Source organism: Phoca vitulina, unplaced genomic scaffold, assembly GCF_004348235.1.
Source record: "Phoca vitulina isolate PV1807 unplaced genomic scaffold, GSC_HSeal_1.0 scaffold83, whole genome shotgun sequence".
Classification (NCBI taxonomy): Eukaryota; Metazoa; Chordata; class Mammalia; order Carnivora; family Phocidae; genus Phoca; species Phoca vitulina.
This window is the reverse complement of record NW_022589786.1, coordinates 4052823-4066609: the sequence shown is the minus strand read 5'-3', so window position 1 is coordinate 4066609 and position 13787 is coordinate 4052823. Positions and strand designations below refer to the sequence as shown.

At 47.6% G+C, this 13787-nt stretch overlaps 1 protein-coding gene across 3 annotated transcripts in view; it reads left to right on the top strand.

Annotated features, from left to right (window-relative positions):
• Window positions 1-9188: 9188 nt before the first annotated feature.
• Window positions 9189-13787, top strand: part of ANXA6 (annexin A6) — a 46385-nt gene continuing 41786 nt past the window's right edge. The window contains exon 1 of one of the 3 annotated variants that reach the window (XM_032395241.1): window positions 9189-9322. In XM_032395241.1, coding sequence (XP_032251132.1) covers window position 9322 — 1 coding nt within the window. In that variant the 5' untranslated portion in view covers window positions 9189-9321. The remainder of the gene's footprint in view (window positions 9323-13787) is intronic. The other 2 variants (XM_032395240.1, XM_032395242.1) reach the window with 2 other exon arrangements.

The following is a 13787-nucleotide window of genomic DNA, read 5'->3' as shown; positions in this document are numbered from 1 at the left end:
TCCCCAGGGGAGAGATTGCATGAAGAGAGCATCCATGCAGCCCAGCTGAGCCCAAGGCCATTGTGGCCTTGAGCCCAGGGTCCTGGATCTGGACTGTGGGCTGTTATATACTCCTGGAGCACCCTGTTTGCCTCCATCCTACAGCACTTACCACAGTTTGTTGTTCATGGGAATTTGTGTGATTGTGTCATAAATGTCCATCTCCCACCCTCTAGGGCGGGAGCTCTGTGAAAGCTGGGGCCAGGTCTATATTGCTCACCCTTTATCCCAGTCCACTAGCACAGTGCCTAACTCTTTGTGGGCACTAGACAAACCTCTGCTGAATGAATAAATGAGCTGCTCCAGCCTGGTCTCAACAACAGAGACATAGCCTTCTCTCTAAACCAAGGGCTCCTAAAGAGACAAATAAGGAGGAGTGGGGAGCAGAAGGGACAGGGTACAAACAGTCTAGGCAACATCTCGGAATTAGAAAGGTCACTCCCTTCCTGAGTGTCAGCCCTCGGGTGGGGAGTGGTCTGGAATAGTAGTCCTTGGGGAAAAAATACTCACTGAAGCTTTGAATTGTAGTATGCATTCATTCATCCATTCATTCATTTATTTCATTCACCAAATATTTACTGAGACTCTACCAAGCAATGGAGACATGAAGACAGGTATTTGCCAAAATCACACAAATAAATATCTAATCACCAGTGAGGACAGTGTTATGATGGGAAAGAACAGGATCCTAGGAGAGATGATGGGGAGGGGTGTATAAAGTACACTGGAGAAAGGATTAGGAAGGAATTTCTGAAGAAGTGCTATTTAAGGAGAAACCCACAAGAATAGTTAAGCTTCTACCAGGCTTACAAGAAGAGCTTTCATTCCATGGAAATGGAATGTTTCAATAGAATTTTGAGTGAGTCATGGGATCTTAGAATTCCAGACAGTGAATCTCAGAGTTACAGAATCTTAATCCCGCAGAATCCTGAAACAAACACTTACAGACTCTTCAACAGCAAATGGAACCTTAGAATTGAGTGTTAGAGATTCAGTCTTCAGATGTAAGAGCAAAGGGAATCGTTTTTTTTTTTTAAGATTTTATTTATTTATTTAATTGACACAGAGAGAGAGAGAGACAGCATGCGGGGGAACACAAGTAGGGGGAGTGGGAGAGGGAGAAGCAGGCTTCCAGCCGAGCAGGGAGCCTGATGCGGGGCTTGATCCCAGGACCCCAGGATCATGACCTGAGCCGAAGGCAGTTGCTTAACCAACTGAGCCACCCAGGCGCCCCGAGCAAAGGGAATCTTAAGAGAAAGTTTATCCCATCCCCTTCTCTACTATTGTACAGATAGTAACAGAACAAAAGTGCACAGTCCTAGAACCCAGCCAGAACCCTCGCCTCTTATTATTAATAGATTAGGACTCTAACCATTTAATAAATAAAAATAATAGCAACAATGCTTATATTTATTGTCTCATTACTAGATGCTAATTGCTGCTAAGTAATTTATATCATTACTATCAGTGAATTCCAACACCAAACTCATGAGGTAGATGTTGTATAATACCCATGTATTATAACTAAGAAAACAGAATCTTGGGGGAATAAGGATGGTTAATGGTCACTCAGCTAGAAAGAGGTAGAACCAGAACCTTAGGGCTTTTTTTTGCTTATTTGCTTTTTATTTTAAACACTGTGCTTTAAAGCATGGTGCTACGCAGCTTTTTCTTATTACAGCTGCTTTCAGGCCTTTTCACAGGGACCCCAGCCTTCCTGTAACTTCCACCTTAGGGGTCAAAGTAATCTCTTGGCCCGACTCTGCTGTGGGGTGATAAGCATCCCGGAAGGTCTGTAGAACACCCTCATGTCAAAGGAGCCTTCTGAAACCGAAATGTGCTGTTAAACCTAAAAGAAGTGAGTCTGTTTATGGGATCCAAGAAACAGCATGGCATCAGGAAACCTAGTTCCCATCTTAAGGTAGGCACTAAATAGCTATGTTACGCCGGCTCAGTGATGGAGCCTCCCTGGGTCCCAGGTACCACGTCTTTTACGGATAGCGCCTGCTCTATCCACCTCAGTGTGGAGCGATAATGCATGCAAACACGCTCTGTGATTCATGAAATATATGTAAGCATTCTAAGGTTCAGTAGTTTCTCTTCTACCTTGTGCATAAGAGCGTGGATGGATCTCCTCTATACGGGGGGTAATTTGGAAATATCAGGAGCCTCAAAAAATATTGATTACTCTTTTATCTTGAATTCAAGTTTTAGGAAACAATATCGAAGCTGGGCTGAAAAATTCAGAATCAACCTAAATGTCCAATAATTGGTGATGAGATGAATAAATTATACTATTACCATGGAATGGAATTTGACATAGTTATTTTCAATGTTTTGGAGAATATTTAATCACACAAAACAGTGTCCACAACGAATTAAGGTGTATCAAAGATAAAATAATATTTACGGTAAGTTCCAGGTTTTTGTGAATGGAAGTATACGTGTGTGGCACGTAAATGCTCCAGCAGTGTGGCAATTATAATTATTGCTGTTATCGTTGTTACAAATAGAAGAATGATGTTAATCGTAATGTTGCTGTAAGTTACCTTCGGACTGTAGGATTATGGCTTTAAATTATTTTCATCTTTTGATTATTGACACTCAATATTTTTACAATAAGAGAAACCAGAGAAACAAAAATCATTAGAAAAGTGATTCTGTGGTTTTTAAGCCTATTTTTTGTTTGCCTGCTGTTTCTCCATCTCTCCACCCTCCAAGTGACCTGCCTGCTCAAAACTAAGTGTCCTCACATCACTGAGACCCTATAGGGGAAAATCTGCTTCATGCCAAGTGGTTAGAAACTCCTTATGTTCTTTCCCACAGAGAGGAGCAATCCCCAAGCCTTTCAGAGGAATACCAGGCACTGAGACAGGACTTTCTTGTGGAAGAAGAGGGTCTTCCTGGTGGCCCTGTGAACAGTAACCCCTGGGGGTTCCTTCCTTTGGTCAAAGTGAGAATGGGAATGCGCCACACCAGGCACACTCTCCTGATGGAGGCCGGCAGAACTGGAATCTGCCAGCAGGTGGCATTATCTGACCACTTGCAGCTTTCCCAGAGGGCAACCCCAAGATCTGGAACATTTCTCCTCTGAAATCAGAGAAACTACAGCGCAGACAAAGGAGGGGAGAGAGTCTGGAATCCCAATCCATTGTTCTGCCCACATCTCCACACCATATTGTCTCTTTTACAAACACTTTAGAAGAGCCACTCTATGTAGGAAGGGGCTTGGAACAGCACCAAAAAGATGAAGTCATCTTAACGTGTTTCCGTCCCACATTTGCCTCCTTCAGGCTTTGTGTCCACCAGCCAGTGAGGTTATGTGACCTATGTTTACTTGCTATTCCACGGCCCCTGGATGTTTACGTTGTTCCTTTCTGTGGTTAAACATACCGTGTGGGACCTAAAGAGCTTTCTCTGTATTTCAAATTATTTGCTTAGGACTGATTCCCAGAAATGAGATGATCAGTCAAAGAAAACGAGCAGTCTATTAGCCTTTTTTCTGCAGCTCAGGGAATAAGGGCCTGGGCTCAGCAGTCAAGGGGACCAGGCTTTTAATCCTGCCTCAGTCGTCAGGGCTGACTGGGCAAATGCCATATTTTCTCTGAACTTCAGTCATCTTTCCTGCAAATGAAGGATACTAGCAGCCCCTACACTTGTACATTAGATCCCGTTCTCTCTCCAAATATCGCTTCCCTCTGTCTTCATTTCTTCACTCTATCTGATCATTCCCATCAGCTCACAAATATGCTGTGATGTCACCAATCCTAAACAAATAAACCAACCAAAATCCTCCTCTTGATCCCCACCCCTTGCCAAGGATGCCCCATTTTCTTTGCTGGCCTTTGCAGCAAAACTCTTGAAATAAGTAGTTGGTACTTGTTATCCTAAGCCCGTTCCTATAAGGCCCTTGCCCCCAACAGTCCACTGAGACTGCTCTTCATGGGAAATGTTGACCTTCATATTGCTAAACACAATGATGGATTCTTGGGTCTTGTCCTACGGGACCTAAGAGCAGCATTGGCACAACTGACCACTCCTTCCTCCTTCAAACACTTTTTTCCACTTGGTTTCCAAAACACCACACTCTTGGGTTTCGTTGCACCTCACTGCAAGTTCTTTCCCAGTCACCTGTGCTGGGTTCTTCTCCTCTTTCTGATTCTTTTTCCTTTAAGTTTTTTATTTATTTAAGTAATTTTTACACCCAACATGGGGCTCGAACTCACCACCCCAAGGTCAAGAGTCGCATGCTCTTCCAACTGAATCAGCCGGGCACCCCTTTTCTCTCTGATTCTTTCTTTTTTTTTTTAAAGTAGGCTCCTTGCCCAGCACAGAACCCAACATGGGGCTTGAACTCATGACCCTGAGATCAAGACCTGAGCTGAGACCAAGAGTCGGATGCCTAACTGACTGAGCCACACAGGTGCCCCCTTTCTGATTCTTAATGTAGGAGTGATCCTTGGTTCTCTTCTCCTTTGATGAGGTCATAGCTTTCTTTGGCCTTGAACAGTAGTTCTATGCGTGTGACTTTCAAATCTGTATCCCTAGCCCTGATCTCTTTCTTGAATGCCAGATTTGTCTGCCTCTTTGACCTCTCCTCTTGGATATCTAATAGAAATCTTAAACAAACTGATCAAAAACAGAAGTCAGTTTTTTCCCACTTTCACTCCCCAAATTTGTCCTCCTGCAATTTTGTTCATTGCAGTTCATAGTAACTCCATCCTTCTAGTGGGTCAGGCCAAGATCCTTGAAGTCATTCTTGACTCCCCTCTCTGTCTCTCATCTTATATCCAATCCTTCCAGAAATCATGTTAATTTTACCTTGAAGTATATCCAGTCTCTAACCACTTCTCACTGACTCCATTTATGCCACTCTGGCTGAGCCACCAGCATCTCTCACCCAGATTACTCCAAAAGCCTCCTACCAGATCTCCAGCTCCTACGCTTGCCCCCTGTTAGTATTCAGTATTCTTTACACAGAAATATATCATCTCCACAATATATAAAGAGCTCTTACAACTCAACAACAAAAGGACAACCCAATTTAAAGATGAGCACAGGAAAAAAAAAACTACAATGGGTAAAGGACTTGAATAACTTGAATGGGTGAAGGACATTTCTTCAGAGAGGATGTATGTACAAATGGCCAATAAGCACATGGAAAGGTTGGTTCAACATCATTAGTCATTAGAGGAATGCAAATCAAAATCAGGAGATACCAAAAGAAAAGAAAAGAAAAGATTCAGCTATACTTCAATTATAAAAACAGAACACAAAATCACAAGATAACATTTCACACTGACTAGGATGGCATTAAAAACAAAAAATAAAAAACAGAAAATAACAAGTGTTGGCAAGGACATGGAGAACCCTGTGCGTTGCTGGTGGAAACAGCTCAGCGGTTCCTCAAACAGTTAAATATAGAATTACCATACAGACTAGCAATTCCACTCTTAGTAAATATGGAAGAGAATTGAAAACAAGTTCTCACACCAGTATTTGTACACAAATGTTGATAGCAGCACTGTTCACAATGGCCAAAAAGAGGAAACAACCTAAATGTCCATCAGCTGATGAATGGATAAGCAAAAGGTGATATATATGTACAATAAAATATTATTCAGCCATAAAAAGAATAAACTATGGACATATGTGTCAACACAGAGGAACTTCAAGACCATTGTCATGATGGTTAATCTTACATGTCATCTTGACTGGGCTAAGGGATGCCCAGAGAGCTGATAAAACATCCTTTCTGGGTGTGTCCATGATGGTTAGCATTTGATTCACTGAGAGATTAGCATTAGGGTCCAGTAGACTAAGGAACTGCCCTCATCAATGTGGTCAGGCATCATGCAATCCATCGAGGGCCAAATGGAACAAATGGCAAAGAAAGGGTGAATTCAGCTCTCTCTCTTCTTGAGCTGGGATGTCTATCTTTCTGCCCTCACACCCCCACCTCCCCTATTCTCAGGCCTACAGATTCCAGCAGAATCACACCACTGGCCCTCCTCGTTCTCCAATTTGCAGACAGCAGATTACGGGACTTCTCAGCCTCCATAAACTGCCTGAGCCAATTCCTATAATAAATCTCCTCCTATATCTATTTCTATATACCCTGTTGGTTCTGTTTCTCTGGAGAACCCTAATACAACTATGTGAAGTGAAAGGAGCCAGACACGAAAGGCCACACATAGTACCATTTCATTTGTATGACACGTTCAGAATAGACAAATCCATGAAGGCAGAAAGCAAATTGGTGATTTCCAGGGGCTGGGGGAGGGGAGAATGGAGAGTAATTGCTTAACGTGTTCGGGTTTTCTTTTAGGGGAATGAAACCGGTTTGGAACTATGCAGAGGTGGTGGTTAGATAAGAATGTGAATGTACTAAATGTCACAAAATTGTTCACTTTAAAATGGTTAATTTTATGTTGCATGAATTTTACTCCCAAAGAAAGAAGAAAATAAATGTCATGTCCCCCCTCTACTCAGCACTCTGCAACAGCTCCCCAGATGCCTCAGAGTAAAAGACTAAGTCCTTACAAGGACCCACAAGCCCCCTCCCCCACCCCCATTTGATTTGGTCCCTCCTTATCTCTGTTCTCCCTGTACTCTCCCTCCCCCTCACTCCACTCCAGCCACACTGGCCTCCTTGCTGTTCCTGGAACATTCCAGGCCTACTCCTGCCTCCAAGCATTTGCTCCAGCTGTTTCCTCTGGCTGAGAGACTCTTCCTACAGCTTGGCTACCTTCCTTACCTCTTCCACATTGTTGTTCAAATCTCCCCCTCCCATTGGGCAAGGGGTCTTACCCTGCAAATTATCTCATCTTTCTCTGGAGGGCCCCAATGGCAGATTCATTGGCACTGATTGAAAAATTCCTGATTGACTGGTTAAGACTACATTTCTGGGGGAGGTTGAAACAGATTAGGTATTAATCCCCAGGCCACGGTTTGTGAATTCAGTCTCAATGACACTGTTTTGGGCCAGTGGTTTTATTTTGAACAGATCTCATCATAAGTTAATTATGTTAATTTTTTCTTAGCCTCCTGCTAGATTCCATTCATCCTTCTGGTCACAACTTAACATCACTCTCATTTAGATGCCCAGGTTGGGCTGGGTTCATCTGCTGTGGGCTAGCATTGCACTTTATAGTTTATAGATTACCACTCTCCAAACTTTATTGTAACAATGACCTAACCATCTGTCTTCTGTGAGAGTGAATGCTCCATGTGGGTAGGTCAGGGCCCCACTTCCTATGTGTTCACTTCAGTCTCCCCGCTCAGTGCCTGGCATGCAGCCGGGACTCAATACATTTTGTTGGGGGAATGAATATGTTGGGGAGGAAAAAATTCCTCAGCCCTTCAAGATCCTTCTAGCTGGATTAAGAATCAAATTGATATGAAACAGATTAACAGGAGAAAATCAAATTTAGTTTCATATGTAAGGGGAATCCATACAGATATGGAAATTCTAGACGTTGAGGCAACATGACACTTATATGAGCTAGGGAGGTGGGTAGGGGTCTGAGGAAGACCATTAGCAGGAAGGTGAGAGATGTCTGGAAAATAAAGTTTGCCCTGTTATGAAGATAAGTTTCTTAGGTAAATTGGAATGTCTTGTTAAAAGTTCTCTTCTTGGGCGCCTGGGTGGCTCAGTCGGTTGAGCACCCAACTCTTTTTTAAAAAAAAAAAATTATTTTATTTATTTGACAGAGAGAGAGAGAGAGCACAAGCAGGGGGAGCGGCAGAGGGAGAGGGAGAAGCAGGCTCCCCACTGAGGAGGGAGCCCGATGAGGGGCTTGATCCAGGATCAGACGCTTAACCGACTGAGCCACCCAGGTGCTTCTGAGCATTCAACTCTTGATTTTGGCTCAGATCATGATCTTGGGGTCCTGGGATTGGCCCCCTGTTGGTCTCCACGCTCAGTGGGGGGGGGGGTCTGCTCAAGGATTCTCTCCCTCTCCCTCTGCTCTTCCTCCCACTCGTGCAAGCACGCACTCTCTCTCTCTCAAACAAATAAATCTTTTAAAAAGAGTTCTCTTCTTGGTACAGGCTCTTTCCTATGTAAATTTAGGCAGTTGAGGGGGAGGTAAAGAGCTCTTCCTGAATCTGGTTTTAACTCAAAATAATCTTCATGCCAAAGTGGTCTATCTTGGAGCAGCCTGCCTTGGCCCCTACAAATAGATGAAAGGACATACTTTCCAACCAGGTCTCCTTGTGGGACGCTTAGAGGACTCTGAACTAGTGACGGATTGAGGACAACCCTTGGAAAAAGCTTTGATTATCGCTATCTTTTGAATGAGCAAGTTGATAATCAAGACACTTACACAGGTAAGTGTCTTGCCCATGCAAACTAAGCAGGTGAATGGCAGCCCAGGGTTGCCATAGGTCTATCTTTTCACCCAAGCAGAACTTCTAAGGCGGTGTAGGGGATGGGAGATACTACCCACCTTTGCTGCAGGGCTACCTCCTCCAGGAAGTCTTACCGAATACCCTGGGGGACAATCATTCTGTTTCCTCTGGATTCCCAAATAGTTTATCATTTTCTGTGTTCTAGCATTTTCCACACAGCCCTAGATTTTAACTGCTGGTCTCTTTGCCTTTCCTCTGAACTATGCACTCCCCAGAGCCAAGCTCGAATAAGCGTCCCTTTGGAGTCACTAGACCCAGGTTCGAATCCCAGCTCCACAACTTACTAGCTGTGCCACATTGGTCAAATAACTGGACGTCTCTGGGCTCTCCTGCTCCGCAAAGTGGGTGAGTAATGTCACCAGCCTGGTGGGGCTATTGAGGAATGTAATCTGATCAGGCAGATAAAGTGGTTGGCCTCAATTTTGTCAAGCCTCAATGTTCTATTTCTCAACAAAGCTTTGGCGAGTGGTAGGAATTTGGGGGGAAATGTCCAGATCAGGGACTCGGAAGCCCTGACTTCTGGCTCTGAGTGGCCATGTGTCCTTGGCCAAATCCCCCTGCCTTCTTTAGGTCCCGGCCGGGGTCTGAGCACTGACGTAGGCTCTCCTGGCGGGGCCCTTCTCGGCCGGTGACATTCTAAGATTCCAGCAGCGAATGAACTTGGGGGGTGGGGATGGAGGAGGGAAGGCGGGGCGAGCCCGATTGGCCTCTGCGCGCCACGTGTCCGGCCCCGGAGCCGCCAGCTGTCCTCCAGGCCCGCCCCCGCGCTGCGGCGGCTGCTTCTGCTCGGCTAACGGGCTCCCACCCCGCGAGCTCCGCGTCCGCGCGTGCGTCTGCCCGGTCGCGACAGGAAGCCTCCGCCGCGCGGTGAGTGCGTTGCGGCCGGAGAAGGGATCGCATCAGCCCCCACCCCACCCCCCGAGGGCTGCAGGGACGCGGGGACGAGCGATAAACGCCCAGTCATCGCTGACCCGTGCCTCCCGCGGGGCTCCGGGGCGGGGCGCGGGCAGGTGGCGGGCGCGGGCAGGTGGGGGGCCGCGGGGGTGGGAACCCGAGAGGGTCGCGGGCTGAATGTGTCTGGGGGAGCGCAGTGGAACAAATCTAGGGTGGCGGGCGCAGAAGCAAAGACTGGGGGATGGGAGGGGAACAGGGGAGGGGAGGGGGCCCGGACTCTGCGGCGGGTGTAGTCTAGGGGCCGGGGGCTCTCGGGCGGAGGCAGCGCAGGATGCTGGCCGTGCTTTGGGAGGGGTCGGGGGCTGGAGAGACTTAGAAGACCTGGGGTTGGGGGCAGCAGGACGGGGGTCTAAGGACCCGCAGGGAAGGGTGTGGCTGAGGCCAAAGACTGAGGCTGCAGGAAGAGGCAGACCCCTCCAGCCGCCTGTGAAGTGGTTTGTGTGTGTCGTTGCGGGGGAGGGCTCTCGGTGTGCAGACCCGTGGGGAACTGGCTGGTTCACACCCGAGGGACCCTCGCGTCCCCTTTGGACCACCGCTGGCCTGAGGGAGACTTGAAAGCAGCTGGGCCCTAAGGGCAGACGCCCCACCCTTCTTCCTGCTCTCCTGAAGCCCAGTTTAGGCCTTCCCAAAACTTAGGTCTTCAGATAACTCCCAGAATACCAGCATGGGACTGAAATACCCTGAATCCAATCCCAGCTCCACCATCGACTTGCAGTGTGACCTTGAATCAGTAGCTTTCCCTCTCCGAGTCAGCTTACTCTTCCAAGTCCAGAGCTGATAAACCCAGCCCCTCTCCGTGGAAATGATGGCTGCCCTTAAAATTGATTTATTTGTCAGCTGCAAGGAATCATTTCAAGTTTGGGAAGTCTTGATTGCAGGCTTGGGAAGCCTGGGCTACCCTTGTAGGCCCTGTGAGGGGAGGGGAGGGGTCCTTTGGGAAGAGAATCCTGCCTTTGCTTCCTTCCTACCCCTCCCTTTCTCTAAACCCCCGCGGGTCTTTCTCACAATTCCAAATTTGGACATATGGCTCCGGGGTTGGTGAAAGGATTCTGGTTTCCTCAGTCTGCCCTTTTCACTCACTTCCCCCTCCTGCCGCACACAAAGCACACCTGAAATTGCTGGCCCCACCGACCCTGAAGGGATATCCTGTCCTGCTTTGCCCTTCCAGGTGAATGACCGTTCCCGCTGCAGCTCCCATAAAAACCCTGCCCTTCTGGCTGGCAGGCCCTGTGCCAGGCAGAGGGCACTGGCCTGGGAGTCTGTGGAAAGCAGGGTTACCGTTCCAGGTCCTGGAGGGGTCCTGGGGCAAGGTCCTTCCCTGCCTGGACCTTCATTAACCATCAGTAGCAAAGGCTGCTAAACCGGCTGCCACTTCCAGCGCTGGTATTCTAGGATTCAACTGTTCGAAAGACTTAGGATTCTGAGAGTTGGGTGGGGCTGGGGAGGGAGGCCCAGGCCTGCATCCCCCTCTGCAGCTGTGACAGTCATTCATCCATCTTCCTTTGCCTTCCACCCTTTGTTCCCAAGGTACTAGCTGCTTGGATTCAGAAAATATTTGCGGTTTCTGGGTTAGGGCCATAGCTCTTGCTGGGGCAGAATGTGGATACCAGTGTGCAGAGTAGGGGGCTGTCCTTGGGAAGTGCAGGACCTTGCCTGTCGGAGCTGACCCCGGGAAGGGGTGGGGGACGCTCTGCAGTGTTGGTGCGCTGCCAGCGTCTGGAGCATCTGCACTGCAGCACCCAGCAGGAGCCTTGGGCTTCCAGGCTCCAGCCCCGGCCCCAGGCTCTGCCCTGCCTCTGAGCAGCCAGGGGCCCTGGGCACACCTACCCCTCTAGGCCTTAGTTCCTTCCTCCCTAGAGGGGCAAGAGATGTGCCCAGGGCACCCAGCTGGTAAAGTGCGTTGGGGCTCCATGACTGTTGATGTTGCATTATTCTAGGATTTTCTGGGGAGGCCCAGGGGTATCACTTAGCCTCACCCCACCCAGCTTCACCAAGATACTTCCTGGGTGGGGACAAAGTGCAGGATGTGGTCTGTACCCTGATTTCTGAGCATGCAAGTCCGGGTCTTATCTGCACCCCTGCTGCCCCCGCAACAGAGGAGAGGAAGTCTTGGGGGGGGGGGATCCTTTATGCTTATAAACTTCTTGGCTTGGAATCCTGGCCACACTGCATTTCCTTTCTTCCTGGAATTGAGAAGCTCCCACAGACACTGGCTAAGGAGGAATGACTGTCTTCGGGTTCTTTGAGCCTCAGACTGCGCACCTGTCAAAGGAAGACGAGGCTGGTACTTGTGCACAGAGAGGCCGGGGCTGCTGTTGTAATCGTGGAAAGGGTGTGGTGCCCTGAGCCTCAGGTTCCTCATCTGTAAAAGGGGTGTCCTGGTACCTCTTAAATAATAATTAAATCATAACCTCCGTTACTTACTGAACCTTCCAACTTGCCAGGCCCTGGCTGAACCCTTGGTAGATTGGATGCTGCTACCATGCCCATTTTGCAGATGTGGAAAGTCAGCCCTCAAAAGTTTAGGGGAGAAATACTACTAAATGCCCATGTGTTTCCTGTGTGTCAAGGCCACGTCTAAGCTCTAGGTGTGTCTTCTTTTCATCCTCACCACGACTCCTCTGAGATAGGCGCTATTTTTATCCTGTTTTACATATGAGGTTAAGTACTTGCCCAAGGCCACACAGCTCCTAAAGAGCAGGTCAGGCTTCAGTCCCAGGCAGGGTGGCTGCAGCCTCTGTCCTGTTAGACGCAACGCTTCTCTGCCTCACAAAAGTGACCTGAGCTGGGATTCAAACCCGGGCCCATGCAGTTCCAAGCCTGGGGCAGCCTGATGATCTCCTGGGGCCTTGCCCAGCCCAGAGATCAATGGTTCTGGGTCAGGAGAGGGAAAGACACTGCTCTCTAAGAAACCCGAGTGTCTGGAGCTGGAGGGGGGGTGTGCCCAGGCACAGGGCCAGGAATGGCATTTACCTGGGCTTCATCAGAGGCTAGCTCCTGGAGGACGGTGGGGCTGGTCCTGGTGTCTTCCTGCGGGCTGGGGGAGGGGAAGGATCATGACCTTACAGGCCAGGGGCCTCTGAAGTCGGGTGCACACATCCTGGGAGGCACTAAGATGATTTTCTAGAAGAAACTATTAGGCCTCTTATTACGTATGCTTTTAATCTCATGCTTATAAAATATGTTTTTATCATGATGAATACTCAATTTTTTTTCCTTGGTTACTGGTGGTACATAGGATCAAAGCAATGACAGATTACGGCAGTAGATTGCCAGCTTTGTGTGGGTGGGAGACTCGTCTGTCTCATTTTTTATTCCTCCTCCATCTCCTACCAACAGACGTGCTCAGTAAATACTTTTTTGAAAAATGAGCTCCTGTTTAATCACTAATTTTCTTTATCACATTGGACAAATTATACTTAACCCCTCAAGTTATTTCCTCTCCTGGCTATATAATGAGGAATAAAGCACACTTTGAAGACCCCTAGGCTGGATGTTCTTTTATTATGTGATTTCCCCCCCTCCAGGGGGGTCACTAAAGAGGCATTAAAACAACTCAGTGTGTTTCACCCAACAATCTTTATAAGCCACCCTGTGGTCATGGGAGCAGCAAAGAAGCAGACACAGTAATTTTTAAGAAAGACAGTAAAGTTATGATTCAAAAGATAGAAAAATGATCATGTGCTAAAGATTTGATTCTACTCACCTACTAATGACTGGACAGGCAGATGTTATGGCCAGCTTGAAAGAGAATAAGTAGACACTTATTAAAAGGAATGTGCAAATGGAGGCAGACTGGTTTTTCTGGTCAAAGGGGAGGGAGATTAATTGGGCTGTCACCAAATAGAACAGTATGAGCATGTCTGTAAGAATTATTTTACATTACCACCATTTACCTACAAATTACTGAGCTGTAAAATTGCTCAGACAGACTGGAATCATAACCTGGAGAGTTGGAAGTAGAGATTTTTTTTTCCTAGAATACCTGGAGGCAGGCAGCCTCCATCTACTCGAGGAATGGTAAATCCGCAATGGTTGAATCCAAGCCAGTCAAATGTAAGGTGGTTTCTGAGTACCGTGGGGCTTCAGAGGAGAGAGAAATCCCTTTTGGCTTCCTGGAAGAGTTGGGAGAATCACCTAGAAAAATTTTTGAAAATTACCAAAGCTCAGGCCTCACCCCAGAACTGATGAATCAGAATCTCGGAGGGTTGATCTTACACTTCGGTAAATTGGAAAAACTCCCCAGGTGGGATTAATGAAGCCAGAATCGAAAAGCACTGGTTTTGATGCTCGAAGGCTGGATAGAAAATGGTGGTGGAAGAGGTTCTTGGCTTAGAGGCGGGGGGGGGGGGGGGGGGGGGGGGGGGGGGGGGGGGGGGGGG